Source organism: Geotrypetes seraphini, chromosome 1, assembly GCF_902459505.1.
Source record: "Geotrypetes seraphini chromosome 1, aGeoSer1.1, whole genome shotgun sequence".
Taxonomy (NCBI): Eukaryota; Metazoa; Chordata; class Amphibia; order Gymnophiona; family Dermophiidae; genus Geotrypetes; species Geotrypetes seraphini.
The window spans coordinates 492,212,050-492,239,647 of record NC_047084.1 but is presented as its reverse complement, the minus strand read 5'-3'; the positions used below and the strand labels follow the sequence as shown (position 1 = coordinate 492,239,647).

Genomic DNA, 27,598 nt, shown 5'->3' with positions numbered 1-27,598 from the left:
AGCTTTACGTGACAAATCGTCACTGGGTCTAGTTTTTCTAATTTTTCACTTTTACAAGAGCTTTATATGTTTAAATATTTATGACTTTCTTATTTATGACTTTCTTATAAGAGGCTTAAAACATTTAAAGAAGCTGCTGATGAGTTAAAAAATAGGTTTAGGACAAGAGGCTATCCAGAGAAGTCAATCCATAGAGCCTTTTTAAGGGCAAAATATGCAAATAGAGATCTTTTATTGCAAGAAAAAACAGACAGGGAGAAAATGGAGAAATTAATATGTGTGTTGCCATATTCTGAAGCAGCTAAGGAACTGATTATCCAAATTAAAAAATTCTGGCTTATTCTCCAACTTCATGAGGTTTTTACAGAGGTTCCGATGTTCTCTTTTAAAAAAGCAAAAACTATAAGTCAGGTTTTAATAGCCCAAAAGACAGGCTTAAAGAAACCTAGAAACAAGGGCAAACATAAAAAAAGTGGCCATTGTCAATGGTGTGTTAACACCATTGAGGGAGAGAGTTGGATAGACCCCCAAACGCAGCACACTATAACAGCTTCAGCAAATACTAATTGCCAGACGGCAGGGGTTATATACATAGTGATATGCCCATGTAATTTAGTCTATGTGGGCCGTACCTCAAGACCTGTTCATATTCGTCTTAATGAACATAAATCACGGATAAAAACAAAAACCATGCAAGCTCCTATGGTGGAACATTGTGTTACCTTGGGTCATGAAGTGAGTCAACTTAAATGGAGAGTTATAGATCAGTTAAATGCTGGGAGGGAGGGAAGGTTAAACATAGATGAATGCTTGAACTATAAGGAACAACGCTGGATTTATGCGTTAAATACTGTTATCCCACATGGGTTAAATCTCGAGCTGGAGTGGACTTCCTTGATCTAGTTCTTCTCCCAGTGAGAGGGATCCAAAAAGGTTTTTGAATAAAGTTTGTTTGTACTGTAAACAGCCGGTTTCTGTCGTCAGGCTCTCACGTCATCTAGTGGGCGTGGCTCCAGAGCCGGTACGCTGTATTAAAAAGGGAGAACCCTGTCGGCCCCTCTGTAAAACAGTCGAGGAGGTCGATAGTGTTAAAGGTGAGAGAGAAGGTTATTCTAAGCAAATCTGGTATATGTTCTGATTGATAGATATTCCAGTCTTTTCTGCAGGAGTTACTATATACTTCTTTTAATCTCTTCTAGGGGTGGTGCCTTGATAAAGCGGTTTCCCGCGAAACATGTCGGCTATGTCACCCTGCTTGATTAAAAAACATCTCTACTAGAGACAACTACATTAAAGCTAAGTAAAATGAAGTTGAATTACATTGAAAATTATAAGAAAGTCATAAATATTTAAACATATAAAGCTCTTGTAAAAGTGAAAAATTAGAAAAACTAGACCCAGTGACGATTTGTCACATAAAGCTCAGAACGGTGATATGTTTGAGTTCTGAGGGTTGACGCTGAGGGCCTAATAATTGACTGAACAGGTTGCTAGCTGAAATAAGGAAGAAGTTCCTATTTCTATTGAACTGATATTTAAGAAATAGCCACCTGAAGTGTTATATGCTATTAATTTTGAATGGAAGAAATAGCAGATATGGTAAAATTGGGGGACAAAAAGTTTTTTAGATATATAAGTGATAGGAAGAAGTGTCAAAATGGCATAGTGAAGCTCAAGGGTGAAGGGGCCAAATATGCAGAAACTGATTAGGATAAGGCTGAACTGCTTAACAAGTATTTTTATTTATTTATTTATTCATTCATTCAATTTTCTATACCGTTCTCCCAAGGGAGCTCAGAACAATTTACATTAATTTATTCAGGCACTCAAGCATTTTTCCTTGTCTGTCCCGGTGGGCTCACAATCTATCAAATGTACCTGGGGTAATGGGGGGATTAAGTGACTTGCCCAGGGTCACAAGGAGCAGCCCCTTTGTTCTGTATTTATGGATGAAAGACTGGGGATAGGATCGCAGAAAATGAACATACATGGAAATGGTTGCGTGGTAGTCCAGGAGGGATTCTCAGAAGACTGTGTTTGTGAGGAGCTAACTAAATTAAAAAATAGACAAAGCAAAGGGCCTGATGAGATATTTCCAAGGGTATCCAAAGAAATCAGAGAGGTTCTTGCAGTTCCATTGTCTCATTTTATTTATTTTTTTTCAATGCTTCCTTAAAGTTTGGTGTGGTCCCAGAGGACTGGAGAAGGGTAGATGTGGTCCCTCTGCACAAGAATGGAAGTAAGGAGGAAGTTGGGAATCACAGGCTGGTTAGTCTGACCTGGATAGTGAGTAAACTAATGGAAATGCTTCTTAAGTGGAAGATAGTGAGCTTTCTAGAATCAAATGGACTGCAGGACCTGAGGCAGCATGGTTTTACAAGAGGATGGTCTGGTCAGACAAATCTGATTGATTTCTTTGACTGGGTGACCAAACAGTTGGATTTGGGAGGAGTGCTAGATGTAGTGTACATAGACTTTAGAAAAGTTTTTAACACGGTGCCGCATAGGCGATTGATAAATAAACTGAGAGCATTTGGTATGGGCCCTAAATTGATGAACTGGATTAAAAGCTGGTTAAGTGGAAGGAGACAAAGGTTAGTGGTAAATGGAGTTTGCCTGGAGGAAAAGGATGTTGTTAGTGGAGTGCCACAGGAATCTGTCCTTGGGCTGGCTCTATTTAACATCTGTGTGAGTGATATTGCGGCAGGACTGTCAGGCAAAGTTTGTCTTTTTGCGGATGATACCAAGCTCTTTAATATGATAGACATCTCGGAAGCTGTGGATAACATGGAGCAGGATCTGGCTAAGCCTGAAGAATGGGCTGGTAACTGGCAACTAAGATTTAATGCTAAAACAATCATAGTCATGCACTTGGCTGCAAAAATCCAGGAAAAAGGTATGAAGCAAAATGCTTCTGTGTATGGAAGAAGAGCAGGACTTGGGGTGATTGTGTTTGATGATCTCAGGGTGGCAAAACAGGTAGAAAAGACAATAGTCAAAGCCAGGGATATGCTTGGGTGCATAAGGAAAGGAGGTGATTTGTTGTTGTATAAGTCTCTGAGGTCCCATTTGGAATACTGTGTACAGTTTTGGAGACCACACCTTTAGAAAGATATAAATAGGATGGAGTCAGGCCAGAGGTTAGTGGTTAGTTGTTAGTTGGTTAGTGGTCTTTGTTATAAATTGTATGGGGACAAACTTGGAGACCTTAATATGCATACTCTGAAAGAAAGACGGGAGAGAGGGGCTATGATAGAGACATTTAAATATCTCAGTGATGTTAATGTACAGGAGGTGAGTCTTTTTCAAAGGAAGGAAAGCTCTGGAAGGAAAGGGCATAGGATGAAGTTAAGAGATGATAGGCTCAAGAATAATCTAAGGAAATACTTCTTTAAAGAAAGGACGGGAGATGCGTGAAATAGTCTTCCGCAAGAGGTGGTGGAGATGAAGTCTGTATCTGAATTTAAGACGAAAAATATAAATAGCCTAACGTTGTATAAGAGGGGTCAACTCAATGTATGCCAATACAAAAGACCTACTGTTGTATCTCTAATTTTGTACACCAGACTCTACTAGTAAGGATCACTTATTAGGAAATAACTTTCAATTACTTCCACCGGGAGGTTTATCAGTCTGTGGGAATCTCTTGGTAATAGAGAGTTCACCAAGGTATATCCACTATTAAAGTGCCCCCTAGAGTGCACTATAGGGTTTACTTGCAAACAACATTTATTACCTTCCCATATTTTAAACTTTTAATTACCTCAAGTTCAATGTGTAAAAATACAATAGAGATTTCTAAAGTGTTCAGTGCAAAAATCACAAAAAACATTTAAACCCACTTTAGTTTCATGATAAGAGAAAGTTTCCTCATTACAAGTTATAAGTTATTTAAAGGGAAACTTATCTCATGATGTCCACCAATGCTCAATAACTTCCTCAGAGGGAGTGCCTCAGCTGAATGCCCTACAAAGTACCCCCTTTCGCTTCCTTCCTCAATGGCAAACTCAGGGGCACAACCCGCTGTATTCTTGAAATCAGTGCGGCATAAAGTAACTGAGGTCTAACGCTCTTTTCAATCAAGAAATAGTCACATGGACGCACCTCTCAACCAATGAACTGCTGACAGGGCGTGGCTTTGAAAAAGATGTTAATGTCTAAACGTCCCAGCTGTCAACCACTCCACACTGTCATTCTTGCTGTGAGGAGTGAAAGAAGACAATGTGTAGATGCGGAATTGTTCTCTTGATAATAAAAAAGATTTTTTTTAACACCCTGGAATGAGGAAGAAATCTGTTCAATAATGCTCCAGCGCATTTGTTAGAAAGTATGCTTTTTTCAACACTGTGGCTCACCATCGGAGTCTTCTGACGTTTGATCTTGAGACAGCTCTGATGTTCTATCATCCGTGTTCAGACTGGTCGAGTTGTACTGCCCATATATAATTCATTACAGATACATTGTATCACATATATGACAAATGTGGAGTCACATGACATGTTTTTTTAAGTAAAAGGTTTGCTTTGTTTGAGGATAAGTCCAACTGTTACCTTCTATTGTCTGACTACACATAGAACAGTGACCACAAGCTGTGTGTCCCATTGTGGTCTCACTATTAGATGAAAAAGTTTGTTTGATGTTTGTCCTTACTAGTCTATCAGCCAAATTTCTGCCCCTAGTGAAGGCTACACAGGGATGTTCCCGAAATACCTCGTGACGTTGCAACATATGCCAGTGTTTGTGTATACTTGAAGCGATCTTGTGTGCTTGAACAGAATAGGAGAGTACACACACTTGTTTGTTGGTATTGGCTCGAATTGATTCACTTAATAATAGATTCCTATTAGAATACTTGGCCCTCAAAAAAGCTTTGTGTATAATGTTCTTTCGATAGCCCCTCTCCAAAAGTTTTGCTGTAAGAATATCAGCTTCTCTCTAACAATCGGACATGGACGTGCAAATGCGATGTATTTGGAGAAACTGTCCAATGGAGAGAGCTTTTTTTTCAAATTGTGAGAGTGGCAGCTCATGTATTTCAGGCAATTATTTTTCTCTGAGGCCTTATAATGTACCTTTGTGCTCAGTCCTGTGCTGGTCTTCATGATTTCCGTATCCAGAAAAACAACAGTGTGCATATCCCAAGTACTAGTGGACTGTATGTGAGAATCTGGTTCATAGACAACTCGGCGAAAGACAAAGGCGCACGCCGACAACTGAGCGCAAGACGGAGGCACGCGCCAAAGAAAATTACAGTTTTTAGGGGCTCCGACGGGGGGTTTTGTTGGGGAGCCCCCCCCAATTTACTTAATAGAGATCACACCGGCGTTGTGGGGGGTTTGGGGGGTTGTAACCCTCCACATTTTACTGTAAACTTAACTTTTTCCTTAAAAACAGGGAAAAAGTGAAGTTTTCAGTAAAATGTGGGGGGTTACAACCCCCCAAACCCCCCACACTCCCCACAACGCGGCGCGATCTCTATTAAGTAAAGTGGGGGGTTCCCCCCTACGCCCCCCCGTCGGAGCCGTAAAAACAGTAATTTTCTGCGGCGCACGCCTCCGCGCTGCGCTCAATTGTCTGCGCGCGCCTTTGTCCCGGTGCGCTTTTGACCTGACACCGAGAATCTTGGGTATTTAACTAAGTAATAAACCTTTGTAAATCTGTAAGTGATCTTGCCCATGAATCTAGTCCACAACTTCACATCCGGAGAAAAACGAAGATGCGTTTAAATATTTTTCTTCAAATCGATTCATGTATAAGTTGGCTATACTCATGGCTGCCACCGTCCCATGGCAACCCTGTGGCGTTGCTGGTAAAATGTGCCTTCAAATTGAAAATAATTCCTTGTAAGCACTAGATTTAAGATAACATGGGACAAGCACGTGGGATCTCTTAGGAAGAGGAGGAGATAGTGGATGCTGTGGATGGGCAGACTGGATGGGCCATTTGGCCTTTAAATGCCATCATGTTTCTATGTTTCTAAATATCCGTGGTTCTCTGTGCATGCCTTTCTGTGTATCTCTGCATTTTCTTGTTTTGTTTTGTTCTATTTCAACCATCTCCTATATTATGCAGGAATATCTCTGGTACAGTGGTCAGGCTGTCAATGGTAATTTGATCCTTTTGTACTGTAGAAGAGCCAGATTGTTTAACAGCATGCTGAAGCATTTATTTCTATCAATAACAGAATATTTCTAAGCACAGCAGACTATTTTATTTAACTACCTAAAGTCATATGTTTTCAAGCTGCCTGTTATATGTTGGATGTTTCTTTTTTTAACCTGAATTTCAGCCAAATTGCTAGAGCTAACAGCAGTAAAATCAAATTTGCAAAGCATAAATTGTGTCCTTTCACTTCAGTTTCCAGATTCTTAATGAAAACATAACTGGACCTAAGGAGCCTGGAACAGTAGTATAACAATTTCATAATAGGGTCGGCCGAATCACCATGGCCCCTTTATGGCCAACAATGTAGCTTCTTCCTTCCTCTCTATTCTTACCCCCATAATCAGCATTCCCCTCTTTCCCTTTCTTCTTTCCCTCATAGTCGGCATCTCCTCCTCCCTCTGTCTCATTCTCCTCTCCCCCAACAGTCAGCATTGCCCCAATTTTTCCTACTTCATATAGAATCCTTCTGTTCCTACCTTCCCCTTGTCCCCGTGATCGCCTCTCCTTTCAATCCAGCATTTCTCATCCCCCTAACCAGTGGTCCAGCTTTCCTCCTTCATCCACCCCCCTCTCACCTACCACTGGACAACTTTTTTCTTTTCCCTCCACTCACTATTAGTTCAGCTTTTCTTTCTTCCTCCCCCCACCCAACCAACAATTGGTCTAGCTTTGCTCCTTCAGTACTCAACCCATCCAACCAACCACTGGTTTATCTTTTTTTCCTTCTCCCCCACCTACCATTGGTCTAGCTTTTCTCCTTCTTCTCCAGCCCTGACCCAGCTTTTCTCCTCCCCCCTCCCACCTCATCTGGTATTGACACATTTCTGGAAGTTTAAATATACTGCAGTGGAAGGCCTAACATACTTGTTTGCCTAGGGCACACCAAGTGAAACACAGTGAACAGCTGCCTTTAACACTCCCCTATAAACTCCTTTTCAGGCCCTCAAGCTCAAAATGTTTCTGTGCCAGTAAGACTCATTAAAGCAGTATTACTGGCACAAAAGCTCTCCTCCAAATCTAAAGGGTTCTTCGTGGCTGCTATCGATCATCATAGCAGCCACCAAGAATCCTATTCATATGTATTACAAATTTTTCTGGCAGCTCATAGCTATTTTGTATGTGTTGTGCACTCACACAACACATGCACAACAGCTGCGTCCTCCCCCTCCACAAAAATACAAAGCTTAATAGGCAGCCCCTGCTCTCCCGGCCGGCTCTTCTTGATTGCGGCTCTGGAGATGCTCAGCTGAGCAGCAGGGGAATCCTTGATCAGCTGAGCCGGAAGGACTCCCCAAAGCTGATGACTGACGGCTTCAGAGCTTCCCCTGCTGCTCAGCTGATTGCGGCTCTGGAGCCACCTTAGGCTACGCCAACAGGGAAATCCTCAATGAGCGGCAGGGGAAACCCCAAAGGCATTGATCGGCAGTTTTGGGGAGTCCTGCCAGCTCAGCTGAATGGAGATTCCCCTGCTGGCTCAACCGCCACGGCTCCGGAGCCACGATCAAGATGAGCCAGCAGGAGGGACAGCAGCAGCAGGAACAAAAATGAATGGAGTTGACAGGGATAAGGAGGGGAGCAATATAGTCTTCTGGGCAGATGCCAGGCACAGTTCCTCCCTCTTTTACTGGGACTGCTCCGCGTGGATAGCATGCATATAATTTGCATACTATTGCGCTGTGCATCACTTGATTAAAAAAAAAAAAAAAAGCTCCCAACATGGTATTTAATACCAATGTTGTCAGAGCTTTAAGCATCGAAGCCTCAGTTACTTGTCAGTCAATACTGAATTATGGCAGGCTTTCATGAAGGCACCCAAGCAGCAGCTCACTCTGCCTTCTGACCTACACAGAAGTGATGAGTAAAAGGAAACCACACCTTCAAACATCTTTAAAAGAAAAAAAAAAAAAAAAGCAACTTATAGTCAAGTCTTCCGCATTGAGGCTTCCCAGACCTGTCCTGAGGAGCCTACTTAATTTTCACAATACCTACATTAAATATGCACAAGTTTAATGTATATATATTGGGTGGTCAATGTACGCAAATTGATCTCATGCTTGGTTACTGTGGCCATCCAATCAACTCAGCTGACCATAAGATTCACAAGAAAGCCCTGTGTGAGGAAAAACGTTTACATAGCCTCAGTGCAGGCAATCTCCTGTCCACACCAGCTGACTGAACATCAACAAACTTACTGTTCGAATGCCATCTTCAAACGCCAGGCGGGCTAGGGAACCAGGCCCATCCACAGTTTTCCCATCATCATCAGGGCCCCAGCTGGCACTGTAGATATGGATGTGCTGTGGGTTCAAGCTGAGAGACTTCGCCTCCACCATGTCTGTGACTTCCCCATCCAGCATGCGTACCCCTTCAACAGCAAGAACAAGATTCATGCCAGCATGAGAGCACTGTGCATTTTAACATATCTGAGAGGTCTCAGAATCGCGTCCTGTTGTATTTATAATTTACAGGGTTGACCACAGGTCAGTGATTCTCAAACCTGGTTCTGAGGGTTTTCAAGATATCCACAATGAATATATTCACGAGAGAGATTTGCATGCACTACTTGCACTGCATGCAAATCTGTCTCATGAATATTCATTGTGGATATCTTGAAAAACTGAATGGCTGGGGTGCCATTGACTAGGTTTGGGAACTACTGCCAAAGGTATTCATTCCATCTTCAAAACTGATGTGTTACCTCTGTTGGAAAAATACCGTTTTTGGATACCCCACAGTTACTACAGATTATAGTACTGTTACATTATATAAGTGGCCATATTTAACTGTACAAAGCTAAAGGGTCTCTTTACAAAACAGCATGTTCTCTAGAACCTATTCAGAAACAAGATACACAATCACACTCAGAACCAGGTTATTAAAAGAAATCAGTATCTACAAAACTACAGGACACTGAAGAACAAGAAGTTTTATGACCTCAGCGGTGCTGCTGATTAGTGAATAACTCTTGCAAGGCAGACTTGTTGCATCAAAGTTGTCATCGGCCAGCCCAAACCCTCTCAATGTTCACTTTTAAACACTTTCCCAAAAATTCTTAACGCTTAATTATCTTTAAAAAATATTTTTAAATCTTCACCTTAAACGGCTAGGGGAAGACTCTCTGAGGGGCATAATCAAAACGTCCAAAAACCTGCCTAAGTTGACACTTGGACATCCTAATAGCAGGGACATCCAAGTGCCAATAATCAAAACAAATTTTCTGGACGTTCAGCAGCACTTCTAGGCTGCTGTGCATCCAGAGTTCAAAGGGGAATGTTGGGAGGTGCATTATGGGCAAGAATCGAGCGGGCTTCCAACTGGATGTCCTGAAGCAATAATCAAAGCTATTCCAGGATATCCTAGGTGGAACTTACACGCCAAGACTTAGACCAAAGAAAAACAAGTCTAAGTGCCCCAAAGTTGACCAAACTGGCAAGATGACCACTGTAGGGTTTAAGGCATGACTCTCTTACTCACCCAGTGGTCACAACTTCTCCCACCAACCAGAGATGGGGAGGGGGGGGGGGGAAGAAACAGCACATTGAGGGCTTCCCATCAGCTGATCATGGCAGAGGAATTCTCATCGGCTGATCTTGTTTTGAGCCAATCAGGCCCTTAGGCCTTGGGCGGGGGGAAACCCATCATTCTCAGCATGCGGCCCTGTAGGCAGGAGGGAGTGGGCTTCCCTCCTGCCTATTTTGCATTGGAAAATACAGGGGTGTTGGGTGATGTGTGGGGGGGTTACCTCATGTCTGGTGGTGTCAGGTGATATGGGGGTGTTGCCTGATGTTAGGGGTGTTGGATGATGTGGGGGGCGGGGGTCCAGGAATGTTAGGGGGTGTTGGGGGGTCCAAGGATGTTGGGGGAAGGGTGTAGGGCTCCAGCTGATTCTGGCAGGGGGAAATCCCCATCACCTGAGCCGCCAGGAATCCCCGAAACCGGCTCAGCTGATGGGGATTCCCCTGATGCGATCAGACAAGGTAGTTGGGTACATCTACAAAATTGCTTTTGTGCGTTTTTCATGTGGACATTTTTATTTTTGAAAATGGCCAAAAAAGGTTGATGTCCTAAGAACCAAAACATCTACACGGTTCATTTTCAAAAGAAAAAGATAGATGTCTGGCAGCTTTGAAAATGGATATTTTTTCTACTAGGTTTGTGGATGTCTTGCTCAAAACGTTCAACCTCAGATTTAGACGTCCTATCAAAAATGCCCCTCCACATTTTGTCACATTCTTTTTCAAGGAATTTCCCTAAAAACATCAAATTAAGATATAAGCATTTCCTATTTATATTAACATATTATTAAAAATCTTAGTTCTAGGAATTACACCTTTAACAGCCATTGCCAAATTCTCTACACACCCCACTCTTGCATAGATGACATCATCATTCTATAGCAGTGGTCTCAAACTTGCGGCCCGGGGGCCACATGCGGCCCGCTAGGTACTATATTGCAGCCCGTTGTCTGTACTAGTGCTGCCCACTCTTTGCAGCGTCCTCTGGCTTCCCCCGGCCTCTCGCTCTTACCTTCAGATAATTACCACTGCTTGCAGAAAGGATTGCTGATGCTGTAGCGATTCATGCAGGCTGCCTTTGTCTTCAGCAGCATGTTCCATCTGCCGTGATCATGCCTCTGACGTCAGAGGAGGGACGGGACCGCGGCAGCAGGAACGTGCTGCAGAGGCCGATGGCAGCCTGCAAAGAATGCTACAGCACTGGCGATCCTCTCTGCAGGCTGCGGTAATTAGCTGAAACTAAGATCGGGAGGCCGGGAAGTGTGGGGGGGGGGGAAGCTGGAGGATGCTGCAAAGAAGGGGGAGAACATGCAGGCTTTCAGGGGAGGAAGATTTATAAACTATAAGAGTTTTACCTCATGGAAAATTGTCATTTCTTTAATAAGACATTAACTATTTTTTCTGCAGCCCTCCAAGTACCTACAAATCCAAAATGTGGCCCTGCAAAGGTTTTGAGTTTGAGACCACTGTTCTATAGCTATTTAAGTGCTAAATTAATCAGCTAAATTAAAACAATCACTCACCCAAAAACCTCCAGGTCAGAATAACTAGATTAGTTTCATTTATTCCAGTTCTACATTAAGTCCATATGGAATAACAGAATTTAAATAAAATATCCATTGTTGCTCTTTAAAGTTTAGTTTATATCAGTGTTGCCATCCTCCCACCCTTCTTTACAACCATCTGTAACTTGCCATCTCAAATCATCTATGTTTACAATCTAAGGGGCTTGTATAACCCTATTCATTATACATGATTTATGTTCATTTAGTCGTAATCTCACTTACCTATTTGATCTCCCAAAATAAAGTAATTCACATGGGCATTGCTCTTTTATATTAAAAAGTTGGAAGATCTTTAAAAATCGGATTTAACTGTAAAACATGCCAATGCTGTTTAATAATTGAAAAAAAAAACCCCAAAACAACCTTCCACTTAATTGAGAAAAAGGCAGAAGATAGATTAAGGTGTCCTTTTACAAAGCCACAGTAGATGTTTGTACTATGGACTGGCAAGGTAAATGCTCTGATGCTCATAAGAATTCTATGAGCGTTGGAGCATTTACCTCACCAGTCCGCGGTAGAAACCTCTACTGGAGCTTTATAAAAGCCAGCATAAAAGATCTTCTCTCTCTTTAGTGTTTTCGTTCCAAAATCAGAAGATCCCTCTGGGCATACCTAGTTCTGAGGTAAGCTTTCTGAATCACTATCAGGATCTACCATTCTTTAAATCGCTCACCCAATCTCGCTGCTTGAATCTTAAAATTTTCCAATGTAGCACAAATTATCCTAAGCCTTAAAAATTGGCTTAAAGGTATATTAAATTTCAAATAATAAGGATGAAAACTTAAAAAATGTAATAAATTGTTCTTCTCAACTGGCTTCCTATAGAGCAGTGGTTCCCAGCACTGTCCTGGAGGATCACCAGCCAGTCAGGTTTTCAGAATAGCCCTAATGAATATGCATGCCTGTCACCTCCATTATGTGCAAATCTCTCTCATGCATATTCATTAGGGCTATTCCGAAAATCAGGCTGGCTGGTGGTCCTTCAGGACAGGGTTGGGAACCACTGCTATAAAGAGTTGTAACCAGATGATTATGAATTTTCAGTACAAGTAAATAAAAAAATTGTATCTTCCTTCCATTATAGGACATTGTAAACTGAAGATGAATATCCAGTGAATTAAGCCATGATAAAAATTGATGTACTGCATTTTTCGCTCCATAAGACACACTTTTTTTCCACCCAAAAGTGTGGAAATCTCGGTGCGCCTTATGGAGCAAAGGTACAATTTTGACCCCCCAAACCCTCCCCCACCTCACCGTTTAAAACACCTACCTGCTACCACATCATTTTAAAACACCCTGCCGCCATACCTTTTAAAATACCCACCCTACCTCCTACCCGCTGTCATCGCTACCGCCATTGTAGCTGCACCTTTTAAAACAGCTACCCGCCCTCTGCTGCCTCCTCCTCCTCCGTCGTAGTCACAGACCCTGGTGATCCAGCGTGTACCCCTTCCCTCACTAGCGGCGCACAGGTCAGGAGCGCGGATGTCAGCAGCAAGCTCTCTGCGTTCGCACCCGCGCTGTTTTCTAAATAGCTTCGTCAGTTCTTGTGGGACTCGCGAGAACTGATGAAGCCATTTAGAAAACAGCGCGGGGAAAAGCGGGAGTGCAGAAAGCTTGCTGCTGACGTCCACGCTCCTGACCTATGCGCTGCTAGTGAGGGAGGGATACACGCTGAACCACCAGGTACGGGGGATGATTTAAAAATACTGGGAGGTTGATTTAAAAATACTGGGGAGAGGATGATTTAAAAGTACAGAGGGGGATTATCTAAAAGTACTGGGGGTATCTAAAAGTACAGAGGGGATGATCTACTGGGGGGGAGATCTAAAATTACTGGGGGGGATGATTGATCTAAAAATACTGGGGGGGAGGTATCTAAAAATACTGGGGGATGAATTAAAAAGGTACGGGGGAGGCTGGGGGGCTGGCTGGCTTGGGGTGGGCTGGCTGCCACTACGCATGTCTACCATTAGACGTTCCCACCTCTAGACGTGCCCTGTACCCGGCCTACCACTAGACCACCAGAGGGGGGACAGAGTCACTAATAAAGATGATGTGGAAACCTCTCCAACATTTTGCCCAGGTGAGTTACTTTATATTGGGAGATCAAGTAGGCAGGTGAGATTATAACTAAACAAACATCAATTACGTATAATGAATTGGTTTTTACAACCCCTTTAGTCGAACGTACTACAGATGATTTAAGATGGCTAGTTCTAAATGGTTGTAAAGGAGGGTGGTAACACTGAGTATTTATTTTAGTTATTTATATACCGCCTATTAATTGTCTGAGCAGTTTACATACAGGTACGCAAGTCATTTGTCATTATCTGTCCAGGTGGGTTTACAATCTAACATATCTGACCTTGGCCTTTAAAGTGTTAAATAGTGGGCAACCTGACTATCTTGCGAAACTTCTCATTTGCGATCACTGAGGTCATCAAATTTAAATAGACTGACCGTGCCACCAAATCACCTGGTTAAACTTAAGTCAACTCAAAATTCTGCATTTTTTTGCATCAGTCTCTTTCTTATGGAACTCACTTCCTAATGAACTTTGTGGTGAACTTACTTATATTACATTTAGAGTAAAGTTAAAAACTTACTTATGGTATTTGAATTGGCATTTCCTTCTTAGTTTGTTTACTGTTTTGTTTTTTAGTTTAAGTATGTTTTAATTTCTTTTACGATTTGATTTTAATTTTTAATTAGGTATCTCTTTATACATCAACTGAATGATTTATTCTTTTTATGTATTTTCTTCTTTTCTGTTTTTTTATCTTTGTATCATGATTATTTGGCATTCTTTTCCTTTTGAATTATGTACACCGCACTGATGTTATAATCGAAGAGCGGTATATAAATAAACATAAACCATGAGCCTTGAATGACTTGCCCAGGGTCATAAGGAGCAGTGCAGGGCTTGAATCCACAACCTCAAGTCTAACCACTAGACCACTCCTTCCTCTAAATATTTAGATGTACTTTAAAGAACATCAATGAATATTTTATTTAAATTCTATTATTCCATATGGACTTAATATAGAACTGGAATGGATGATGCTAATCTAGTTATTTTGACCGGGAGGTTTTTGGGTTAGGATCAGCTGATTAATTTTGAACTTACTGTATTTTTCGCTCCATAAGGCACACTTTTTTTCCCACCCAAAAGTGGGTGGAAATGTCAGTGCATCTTATACAGCGAAGATACAAATATTTTACCCCATCATACCTTTTTTTAATACCCTCCAGTTGTACCTTTTTAAATGCCTCCCCCCATCGTTGTATCTTTTTAAAAATGTTCTCTCCCCCTCCCCCCCCGTCATTCCTTTTTACATGTCGCTTATAGCCTGGTGGTCAAGCGGTGTATTGGCCAGCACAGCGAGCTTTCCACGCTTCTGCCTGAGCCGGCGCTGCTTCCTGAACGGCTGCAGTCAGTTCTCGTGGGACTGCAGCCATTCAGTAAGCAGCACCAATCCAGGCAGGAGCACAGAAAGCTCGCTCTGCCGGCCGATACACCGCTGGACCACCAGGCTATAAGCGGCATGTAAAAAGGTACGACGGGAGGGGGGGAGGGGGTTTATAGGTGACATGCTTTATTTTTGCACTCTTTGAGAACTCCAGCACTGTGTTAGAGAGGCGCTTCAGGTTATATGCTGCTTGTGATATAGCACTATAAGAACTCCTGTGTTATATAGGACCTATAAGTGTGACATGCAGTGCATTTGCTTTGTATGAGAACTCCAGTTTATGTTAGAAAAGGAGTTCAGTTATATCCTGCGTATATTAGAGCTGCACAAGTATAGCCGGTTGTATATTTTTATAGAAAAAACTGTCTATAGAGAGTGATCAATTAAGTATATAAAATGGTCAGAGACATGAAACTCTGAAGGGAAGGCTGCAAAACCTCCCTGCAATAAGAGTTCACCTTCCAGACATTGCAACTTCATAAATCAATGATCACGCTCTAAGACACAAAGAACAATTTGTATAAATTTCAAAATTCTTGTAATCCTTCAAGTGTATTGAGAGTGATATCTTCTCTTCATTTATCAAAAAACAGCCATCACTACGTTAATTGGATGTATTAATGTTCACTTAGCTTTTAAACTTAGTTTAAATTCACTTAAGCCATTCCCATCCAAGAATGGCTTCCTTCTTATTCTGTCCTGTACTTACAATTCTCTCTTTCTTTTCCTCTCTGTCTTTTTTACTTTCATTCTTTCACCGATATAGGATTCTTGGATGGTTGTCATGCACAACAAAACTGCTTCCTAACTGGCAGGTAACAGGGAGATGTTTTAAAAAGGTACAGTGCAGAGCCTGGCAGGGAGTGAGGGGGGCTGGTATATATTAGTACACAATTTGGTTCAGAATGGGGTTTTTTTTTCTTGTTTTCCTCCTCTAAATCTAGGGTGCGTCTTATGGTCAGGTATGTCTTATAGAGCGGAAAAAACGGTATATAGCGATAGAATGACGACGACAACAATCTTTGCAAGAGTAGGACGTATGGAGATGTCGGGGACAGCTTTAAAGTTTTTCAATAATATGTTAATACAAATAGGAAATGCTTACATCTTAATTTGATGATTTTTAGGGGAATTCCTTGAAAAAAATATGTGGCAATGCATACCCCCTCTTTTACGAAGGTGCGCTAACCGATTAGCACACGCCAATCGAATTAGCGCATGCTAAATGCTAATGCGTCCATAGACTAACATGCAAGCGTTAGCGTTTAGCGCGTGCTAATCAGTTAGCGCACCTTCGTAAAAGAGGGCCATAGGCTCTATATTGGGAAGACTTCCCCTAGCCATTTAAGATGAAGAATTAAAGACGAGTACATTTAAAATATTTTTTTTTCTAAGATAATTAAGCATTAAGAATTTTGGAGCAAGTACAGTGGTGCCTCACACAACGAACTTAATTCGTTCCAGGAGCAAGTTTGTTATGCGAAAAGTTCGTTATGTGAAACGCATTTTCCCATAACAATACATGTTAAAAAAAATTATTCGTTCTGCAGCATAAAATATGCTAAGATGACATAAAAAAAGATAAATTTGTCAAAATGGTGAAAATGGTGGTCTTGCTGAGGCCAAACTCTTTGATGAGGTCACACTGTTTTACCCCACATTCACTCCTTCTAATTATTTCCCGTTTCATTTCAACAGAAATCACCTTCCTGCTTTTTTTAGAAGCCATGATATATAAAAAATATTGAGTTTATCTTAAAAGGACGACTGTATACAGTGAGAGAGGGCAGAGTCTCAGCGGCAAAAACTGGGACTTAACTTTTTTTTTTTTTTTCTAGCATCGGGGAAGCGGCGAGAGTAGCTCCGCCCCCCCCCCCCAACGCATCAGCAGTAGGCGCCGGGCCCCTCCATAAAAGGAGGCGAGCCGACGGTCCGCCACTGCACAGGGAGCCAGGCGAAGGGCTGTGAGAGAGGGCAGTTAAGCGCAGTGACTAACGACTGCCTGCAGTGCCTGCGCGGAAGGATGCAATACATCGGCAGCTCGGGCGACTTCGTTGTGTGAAACGAAGTTCGTTGTATGAATCAAGACATGAAGTTCGTTGTGTGCAGCGTTCGCTGTGCGAGGCATTCGTTATGCGAGGCACCACTGTATTTAAAAGTGAACGGTGAGAGGGTTTGGGCTGACCTAATGACGACTTTCATGCAACAAGTCTGCCTGTCAAGAGTTATTCACTAAGCAGCAGCACTTCAGAGGTCTTAAAACTTCTTGTCTTCTAAGTGTCCTGTGCTTTTGTAGGTACCGATTAAGAATATATCCCCCTTTCACAAAACCGTGCAACAGGTTTTTACTGCCAGCCGGCTCCGCTCATAGGAACTCTATGACCACTGAAGCAGCACAGAGCATTGAGCGCGCCAGCCGGCACTTAAAACCTCTTATGCAGTTTTGTAAAAGGGGGGATAACTGAGGACATTACTTTGAGTGCTGGATTTATTATTTTATTTTTTATTTATCAGATTTTCATCATTATCATTTTTACAGATAATAATAAGGAAAAGAAAATTACAGAAAAAATTAAGCACTTCATAAAAAATTTCACAAACTCCTCAAGTCCACATAATTGGGAGAGAATATCCTGATATAGCTAATCGATACATTCAATATAATTCTGATCCAAAATCAAACATTTATGGTGCATTATAAATCTGAACTCCAAATATTAATTCACGTGATGTCTAATTAGTTTCATGAAGTTGTAAAAATTGTTCCAACTGAATAGAGTCCCAGTATACATTCTTTAAATTTAATTAAGCATTTACATGGAAACTTCAAATAAAATGTGGCCCCTAAAGCCAACACCCTTGATTTCAAAGCTAAAAAAGCTTTCCTTCTCAGTTGTGTGGCTTGGGCCAGATCTGGAAAGATCAATACATTATCTCCACAAAATTTCATTTGCTTATTGTGAAAATAAGCTTTCATAATTAAAGATTTATCTATCTCTCCTGCACAGGTTATCAATAGGGTAGATCTAGTTTGAATTATATCTTGTGAATCTTCCAGGAAACCAGTTAAATCAAACTCAATTTGTTCCAACTGATCTATTGAGTGCTGGATTTATACTGTATTTACGCTTAAAAGAAATCAAACACACAAAACTAAAGTTAACAAAAGATATACGTAAATGTAAATCTATTTTTCTAATTCTAATATATTAGATGAGATTTCATTTTCATAGTGACTTAAGGAGAGGGGGAGTTATTGAAGCTGATTTACCATGGAAGTCAAAAAAACAAGTGAGAAAGTGACTGTACACATCAACCTCTGGAACAATTGCAATTGTTCCAGAGGTTGATGTGTACAGTCCCTTCCCCGTTTGTTTTTTGTTCTGCTTTGCATGGGGTTGAGCTTTCCTTTTCCTTATGGATTACCATGGAAGTTACCATTTTAAAGTATCTCGGTACTGCAGGCTGATGATTCCCATGGAAAAAGAATAATGGTGCTTGCAAGCCAACTCACAAGCAGCATTATTTTATATTTTATTGTAAATCGCTTCGAAGGCCATGTCCTCGGGAAGCATATCAAATTTAAAAAAAAATTTAAACTTAAATACTATTCCATTGGCCCGGGAACACTATGGGGCTCATAATCGAAACAGAAAAAAGTCTAAAAACCAGCCTAAATCGGCACTTGGACGATCAGTAACAAATGGCGACCAAGTGCCGATAATCAAACCGGGTTTTAGACGTATTTAAAAATGACCTAGGCCTTCACAGTGCAGCTGAATGACCAGAGCTAAAAGGGGCGATTTAGGAGGAGTGGTGAGGGCGGGATTTGGGCGGGACGTGGGCCGTCCTAGATTTAGTCGTACTGCATGTATAACCGAAAGTTTTACAAACTGTCTAGATGGAACTTGGACATTGTGACTTAGGCCATCTAAAACCAGGTCTAAGTCCACAGAAGGTATCAAAAGTGACCAGATAACCACTGCAGACACAAAGTACAGACCCACACACACTGCCCCAGTGATCACTGACTCCACCCCCATAAAAATCATAATAACAACTTTACATATCTGCCTCCAGAACATCAGCACCTGGCAGCCTGGTATAGGAAAGCCTAGTAGAGCTGCACAGAGGTGTCTTAAGTGGTCTTGGGGGTGGGTTAGTGAATCATGGAGAGGAGGACCCAGGCCCATAAGCCACCCTAATCACTGCATTCATGTTGAAAAATGTGCAGCCCCCTAAAACCCCCAAAACCCTTTTGTACTGCCATATAAGTGGCTCCTGCAGCCATAAAGGTGGGTCTAGTAGGTTCTAGGGGTGTTTTGGGGGGCTCACCATGACCTATAAGGGAGCTGTAGTGAGATTTTTCTGTGGTACCCTTTTTGTGAAGTTCACAGCAGTGCCCTGTAAGGTACCCCACTACTCTGGTGCCATGTCTGGGTGTCCAGTCCATCACTTTTCTGGCCCCTCCCATGCCCAAAAGGTCTTTTTCTAGGCGTTTGTGACTTGGATGAATTTTTGGATGAAAATGGGGTATAAAGATGGACGACTTAGAGGTCTGGGCGATCAGATGGCTGGATGTACAGTTGAATGATTTTCAAAAAAAAAAAAAAATATGCTGGACGTATTTTTCGAAATTGGACCTTTCCTGTGTCCGACTTTGGATGACTTGCGACTTAGGCCAAAATGGACTTAGACATTTCTTTTGATTATGCCCTTCCACGCTACCAAGTATCTTAAAGGGGTTGGCAACAGGTTGGCTCCAGAGCACCCTGAACAGAAAGATTCTCTTTTGCCCTTCCCCCAATAGTAGCCTGCAACCAAACTCCCCACCCAAACTCCATCCAAACCCCCCACCCACCCTCAGATATCTCACCTCCAAGTCTAAAGTCCCCTCCCCAGGCGTACCTATAATACTATCTGGTATCTAGCAAATAGGCATGACCTATCTCCGTCACTCCTCCCTCACCAGCACTGGAATCAAAAAATGGCACCAGTGACCCCCGCAGCACTAGTTTCAAGGTATTACCACTAGGGGCCATGTTTCTATAAGAGGACTTATGTATTTTGGATCTCTGAGCTGACGAGGAGTGACTGGGGATCACTCCTGCTCACCCACTAGATACCTAGGAATATTAAAAGTATAACTGGGGAGGGGGCTTTTAAACTTGGGGGAGTGCACTCATAGGGGCTCTGGAGCCAAATCACTACAGGAGTGGCTGGGTGAATGCAGGGTTTTGTTTTGTTTTTAATGTGAGCAACAAGTTCTTAAAACCAGCAATTTTTTTATCCCAATATTAGCAATGCACTTCTGTATATAGCAAAAAAAAAAAAAAAATCACATATACAGTAATTGATTTATGGCTCCTTTTACAAATGTGTTAGTGGTTTTAGCGCACACTAAAATGCCCCGCACGCTAGCCGCTACTGCCTCCTTTTAAGAAGGTGGTAGTTTTTCAGCTAGCGCGAGCTATAGTGCGCGCTTATCGTGTGCGTGCACTAAAAACACTAGCGCACCTTCGTAAAAGGAGCCCTTAGCTTAGTTTAATTTTTTATAGTTTAATTTTGTTTGAAAGTCGGGTTGGGTCAGTATTTTTGTGAGCACTTATGTAAAATGTATGAGCGAGTGCTCACATACTCCGCTTAGAGGGAATATAGCTGCTTACTACTCGGTTAATGTCAGAACTCTCTCTTGCTGTAACACTCCTTCACGTCTTGCCTTGAGGTCCTTTTATCAAGCTGCGGTAGGGGCAAATCTATTTTATTAAGCAAAAATCTATTTTATTAAGCAAAAATAAACACAACAGTAAGAACAACCATGGTATGCATTTTCATCAACAACCGCGGAGGACTGGACTCTTATGCCCTCCCCAGACCCACCTCACCCCCACCCCACAGCAAAGAATCCCCCACCCCCCACCCTCCTTTCCCCATCCCCCCACTGATACAGAAACTCGTAGGCAGGGATCAGCAAAGACACTGAGAAGCACAGAGTCAGAGGTGAAGTCTATTCAAAACACGGCTACGATTCTCAGGAGTCAAAATGTTCAAATATGGAGTCCAAGTGTGAACAAAGTCTCTATGCGCGTAATACCGCGCGTTAAACTGCCTGCCACGCTTGCCGCTAATGCCTGCATTGAGCAGGCGTTAGTTTTTTAGCCGGCCGCAGGGGTTAGCGCGTGATTAAAAGTCCGACACGCTTGATAAAAGGACCCCTTAGTCACTAGTCCTCTCTTTTTTGCTCCTTCACCTCCTTTCATCATTTACTTTTTGCTCATCTATCCCTTATGTACAGAGATTTCTTCTTCCTGCTCACCAGACCTGGTAAGCAAATTATTCTCATGTTGCCATTGGCAGAGGTCAATTAATCTGACCAGCTGGCACCAGGAGAATCATACAAATGCTGGGACACTTGGACATTAGGTAGAATACAAGAGGAAAAAGCTGCCTTTGTATTCAAACTTCATTGGGAACCTTGAGTCATGTAGGAAACCAGAAATGGGAATCCCATAGCCTGAAACAAACCATCCATATCCCAGCTCTAATCCTTTCAGCATGAAACTATAACCAGAGTGGCACAATAAATCTCTTAAAAATGCAAAGCAAGAAAACTTAATAAATGGTATTGTCAGCATAGCAACATTACCAGTACCTGGACCCTCCAATTTTCTCCACATCCTCTTAAATTTATCTACAATTTCAATGGATGCATTGCAATTCCATACAGCCAAAATATTAAGCATGAAGTATCTTCATTTCTAGCTTAAGACGATAAAAATACATAACAATGCTGAAATCCAAAATCCCAAGCATCTTGACATGAGATACAGTTTACTGCTCTCATCAATAGTCCGTACCTCACCAATGATGCTGTCGTATACTCCGACATGAAAAGATGTATGTCATATTCAAGACCATACTGAACTAGAATTGTGTCCTTTGTGGCTCACCAACTACTGCCCCCACCCCCACCCCTTTCCCGGCCTACCTGCTGTCGTATACTCCGACATGAAAAGATGTATGTCATATTCAAGACCATACTGAACTAGAATTGTGTCCTTTGTGGCTCACCAACTACTGCCCCCACCCCCACCCCTTTCCCGGCCTACCTGCTTCACCACTGCCAGAGAAGAGACGATAGGCTGGAAGCAGTTTTTATATCCCTTCATATCTGCGCCCTCAATAAGGCATAGGTCATATTACAAAACAACCAGATATAATGAGTTTCCCTTCATGTCTTTCAAGCTACAAAACAAATTTGAGGAGAGAGAGAATTCAGCCTCTTCCCCTCTTTACACTGTACTGACTCTCTAGGAAGGGCAGTCCTCCAGGGTTTTGTCTTGATAAATGTAATAGAATCCAGACCAGCTAAGGAAAGGTGAGAAACACATTCAACCAGCTTTTGATTGGTCATTTAAAATAATTACTGCTTTTTCTGTAAATAACTTTTTCCTCCATCAAAACCTATTCTAGCCAGTTTTTGATTGGTCATTTTAAATAATTGCTGCTGTCTGTTTCTATAAATAACTTCAGGGTTCTTTTTGCAGAGGTGGCAATCCACTCCACTTCGGTGTCGGCCTTGCATAGGGCCCTCCTGGAGTTTACTGTGCCTAAAGACATATCACGTATTCAAGGGAACTGGGGGTCGGGACCTTCATATGGATCTTAGCCGTTGGGATATTTCACGTGCCCTGAGAGGGGTTCCTTGCCTGATAATGGGAACGCTGTTTCGAGAATGTTATGTGCGAGTGATATATAGGGCCTACTATACCTAGGTGCAATTGCATAAAGTTGGGGGTACTGACTCACCTCTTTGTTTGAAATGTGGCCGGGACCCCAATACCTTTGCTCATTCCTTTTGAGATTGTTGGACTGTCCAAGTTTACTGGCAGTCTATAGTCTGGTACTTACAGGGCTTATTTCGGAGTCCCATTGCGGGTACTGTCGCGCAACTGATTTTAGACCTGCCGGGGGCCTTTTGGAGTCTTCCTACGGGGGACCCCTCTGGTGTCATAAGGTTTGTCTTCTTGCTCGCAAATGTATTTTGCAAAGCTGGACTGCTTCTGAGCCACCCTCCTTTTGGACTTGGAGATCTTTGGTGCATAATTTGGCCACTTGGGAGGCTCGAGAGACAATTGGCTGCCCTCGCCGCAGACGTAGCTTTTTGCTAATTTGGGAAGTCTATTTGGCTTCCATATCTCCTCGAGGATATGGTCTCCTTTTGAACCGTCTTGCCTAGCTTTGTAGCTATGCCTCGCCCGAGTCAGGACGTGCGTCTCCTCAGCATGGCCTCAGTTCAGATAGCTAGCAAAGAAGCCAACCAGGGGAGGTGGGTGGGTTGCGAGAATATCTGCCTGCTGTCCCTGGATAACACCTGTTATGGTAAGTAACTATGCTTTATCCCAGGACAAGCAGGTAGCATATTCTCTATATGTGGGTGACCTCCAAGCTAACCAACAGGGACGGTGGGAAAGTTGGCAATTTAGGAGAACAGATTACGCAAAACTGGCTATCCCATCTGGAGAAAGTATCCAGACAATAATGAGAGGTGAATGTATGAACCGAGGACCAAGTGGCAGACTTGCAGATTTCCTCAATAGGCGTTGATCTGAGGAAAGCCACAGACGCTGCCATCGCTCTGACTTTATGCCCCGTGACCCGACCCTGCAGAGGGAGACCAGCCTGAGCATAGAAGAAAGAGATACAAGCAGCCATCCAGTTGGATAAGGTTCGCTTAGACACGGGACGCCCCAACCGATTCGGATCAAAAGATATGAAGAGTTGAGGAGCAGTCCGATGAGCCTGAGTGCACTGCAAGTAGAAAGCCACCGCACGCTTACAGTCAAGAGTGTGGAGAGCCACTTCTCCAGGATGAGAATGGGGCTTAGGAAAAAACACAGGAAGAACAATGGATTGGTTAAGGTAGAAATCTGAAACCACCTTAGGCAAGAACTTAGGATGTGTACGGAGGACCACCTTATCATGATGAAAAACAGTAAAAGGTGGATCTGCAACCAAAGCTTGCAGCTCACTGACCCTGCGAGCAGACATGAGGGCAATAAGGAACACTATTTTCCAAGTGAGATACTTCAAATGAGCCCTATCAATCGGCTCAAATGGAGGTTTCATCAACTGAGCAAGGACCACATTAAGATCCCAAACCACCGGGGGAGATTTGAGCGGAGGGTGGACATTGAAAAGACCCGGGATCGGTCGCTGCAGGCCTTTTTTTTTTTTTTCCTTTCTTTCTTTCTTTTGGGGAGGAGTCCTCTTCTAATAGATCCCAGGGACCTCTTGGTTATCTTCAGTGTGTTTCTCTGGGGGGGAGAGGGGTTGAAGTTTGGGGATTTTGTTGGTTAGGTGGGGTTTGGGAACTGGGGGGCGGGGATTGCTGCTTTTGTTTTCTTGTTTATCCTCAAATGTTGTATTATTGGATGCTGATTCGTTGGATTTTATTCTGTTCCTTGATGTTTATTGCTTAGCATCCACAATAAAAACAATTTGAACATATATAAGTTCTTCCCTCCATCAGAACCCATTCTAGCTGCTGGCACACACAGAATCAGGAAATAAAGGCCACTTCTAAGGAGGGGGAGAAAAAACTACATTAAGAAAAGTGGCATTTAATTTGATATTTTATCTGTTTATGAAAGCAATCCAACGCCCTGTCTCAAGCCATTAACAGAATTCTATTCAATCCATTTTTCTAAGCACTTCCAAATTTAAGTGAATGCAATTTTTTTTTCTATAAAGAAAATTAATATTCATGTTTTATTCAGGAATCACTTGTTGCTGTAAAAAACAGCTGAACAAAACCTTGCCAGAAATGAAGACAGTCTACATCTGTTCTGAAATAATTCAGTGATATTCTTTTCCCTTTAGAACCAAAGGGCAGCCAAACAACTAACAGCAAACATCCCTACAGATGAGCTGGAACGTCCATTCTGAGGAGGAAGCAGCAAAAAATGTGGTAATACGGTAACCACATGACACCCTCCTCTAAGTGCATCAACTGAAATTCTGTATACGCAAGGACCACTTGTTTCTCCTCAGACTGAGCTTGATTGAGTATGGATTGGCTTGAGGCCTGTTTCTGGCTAATGGAAAGGTATGAGTTATGATCTGGAAATGTTCTTTTCTTCGTGTTTTGGCAGGGAAAGGGAGGCCAGACAGCAGGCAATTTTACCCTATCGACAAAGCAGGACCACTAAACCTCTTACTAAAACTACAAGCCTCTCCACAAACAATGTGCTTTGCAGGATCTCAGTATATATTCTGCAACAGGACACTTTTTTCCCAGTGTGAATAATTTATTTATCAATGGGATACCAAACTAATGAAGCACTACCTTGTAAATAAATACTTGGGTTTTTTTAAACGATCAAACTTAATATTAAAGTGAAATTAAATGTCAATATTTGTGCCTGTTTGATCAGACTCTAATTGATAGGTATACTCCCAGATATTGATTTTGCTCTAAACAACGGTTTCCAAAGTTTTTCAAGGAAGTGTCACACCAGATATTTCAAATCACCCAGAGGGTCAGGGATAGGGGTTCCCTCTTGGAGGCCATGAAATTTGCAGAATAGGGGAAGGAGGGATGGCTTGTCTGGTTATTTTAAAAATTAAACATTTTGGTAAAGAGGAAATCAGGAGAAAGGGTTTCCAGGGGCACAGAAGACAGTGTGAGGAATGTTTCTACAGTTCTCAGACGATAACAGCCCTTGAAACCTTTTATCCCTACCAAACCTACACAAAAGGTAAATTAAATGCCTCTACGATCAATGTTTTGCTAACTGCTGCCAGCTTTATTTCCAGATACTCAGTCCAGGAACTGGCATTCAGTATCCAAGCATCTATGGGATCCTAGTTTAGGATCTAGCTAGGTACTCGGGACCTGGGTTGGCCACTGTTGGAAACAGGATGCTGGGCTTGACGGAACATTACATCGTCTGCAGCTCATTCAAAACATGGCAATTAAACTTATCTATAAAGAAGGGAAATATGATCACGTCACTTCTCTTCTACGAGAAGCTCACCATATCGCCTATAAAACATTAATGCTGGTCTTCAAAATCAAACTTTCGCGTCTTCCATCTTTCCTCAATAAACCTTTTCTGCTCTTCCAGGACTATCAGATCGGCTGATCAAAATCTACTGACCATACCTTCCATTAAAGAATTCTATTGCACTAAGAAAACTAATTTCTCCATTGTAGCTCCTACTTTATGGAACGCCATGCCACTTCAACTCCATCTTGAAAATTCTCTAGACAAATTCAGGATTAAACTAAAAACTTTTTTATTCAAAGACGCATACCATAGCATGGGGGGGTCGCGGCTCGACAGAGCAGGAGGACTTGGGCTCCCTCCTGCCCGGATCGTTGTAGGGGGAGGGTGGATTCTGTAATCGGTGTTGTTTTTGACAGACACCGGTTACAGAATCCAGCTTTTAGGCGAAGGACTGGCTCCTCCTTCGCCTAAAAGCCCTTGTTTTGGGCGTTTGGAACTTAGGCTTTTTTTAGGTTGATTATATGGTGTAAATTTAGATGTAGTGGTGGTCTGGACGTTTAAACAGCTGAACGTAGAGGCAGGCCATTATCAAAAAAACCTCCTTTTGGACGTTTTTTTGATAATGGACATTTTCCCTGCTTCTACTTTCAACGTTTAGAGCCTTAGACCAAAAGGGGACTTAAACTTTTTTTTGATTATGCCCCTCCACCTTTCCTTAAGATTGTTGAATTAAGTTCCTTGTTTCTGGGCGGCTCCCCATAATCTGTATTGTTGGGGTCTAAGAAGAAAATAATTGTTGCCTATTTGAATTGTATTTTGTTTTGGGAATTTGTTTTCTTTTTCGTTTTGCTTGTAACAAGTGTATTGCTTGTGTATTTGCTTGTAACAAGTGTATTTGTGTGTTTCAAATTTAAAAACAAACCAAAACAAAAAGCATACTTTTTTTCCTGGGGCAACTGCCTGACTAGTGAGGGGACCTTCTTAACCTCCTTCCTGATCAGAGTTTTCAAGGGGCTTTTTCTTTTGATTGACTGGGAGGGGCGGGTGCCATCATCTGAACCCTTGCCTCAGACAACAGACTGCCGTGAGCCGCTACTGTCGGTGTCAGGTCAAAAGCGCGCCGGGACAAAGGTGCGCCCAGACAATTGAGCGCAGCGCGCGCCGCCGCACCGCTCTAAATTACTGTTTTTAGCGCTCAGACGGGGGGCGTGGGGGGGAACACCCCAACTTTACTTAATAGACATCGTGCCGCGTTGTGGGGGTGTTGTGGGGGGCGTGGGGGGTTGTAACCCCCCACATTTTACTGAAAACCTCACTTTTTCCCTGTTTTTAGGGAAAAAGTTCAGTTTACAGTAAAATGTGGAGGGTTACAACCCCCAAACCCCCCCTAATGTCGGCGCGATGTCTATTAAGTAAACTGGGGGGGTTCCCCAACAAAACCCCCCATCGGAGCCCCTAAAAACTGTAATTTAGAGCAGAGTGGCGGCGCGCGCTGCGCTCAATTGTCGGCGCGCACTTTTGTCTTTCGCGCCGTTGTCTATGAACCGCTACTGTCAGTGGAGGGGGCCAAGAGGAAATAAATTATGCCAAGAGGTTAAATGCTGCTTTTGGGGGAGGAAGGCTAGGAAAAAAGTGCTGCCTGTTTGTGGTGGTAGGGGGAATTTTTTTTCCCATCCATATGCCATGGTATAGAGAATTGCAGGCAAGTAGAGAGAAGCAACTGGGATTTAGGGAAGGGAATGGGGAGAGGGAAAGTGCTCTCTCCCCTTTCTAATTCGTGGGTGAATGTGAGAGAAGTTTCTCATGGTGCTGGCTTATTTCACTTAAAATATACAGTATGTAACTTCATTGTTTTGATATGCTGA

General features: G+C 42.4%; 1 protein-coding gene across 3 annotated transcripts in view; it reads right to left on the bottom strand.

Annotated features, from left to right (window-relative positions):
- PCSK5 (proprotein convertase subtilisin/kexin type 5) overlaps positions 1-27,598 on the bottom strand; it is a 767,735-nt gene that overhangs the window by 424,849 nt on the left and 315,288 nt on the right. For all 3 annotated transcript variants that reach the window (XM_033926861.1, XM_033926868.1, XM_033926878.1), the window contains exon 7: positions 8,358-8,530. In XM_033926861.1, the coding sequence (XP_033782752.1) occupies positions 8,358-8,530 (173 nt within the window). The remainder of the gene's footprint in view (positions 1-8,357; positions 8,531-27,598) is intronic.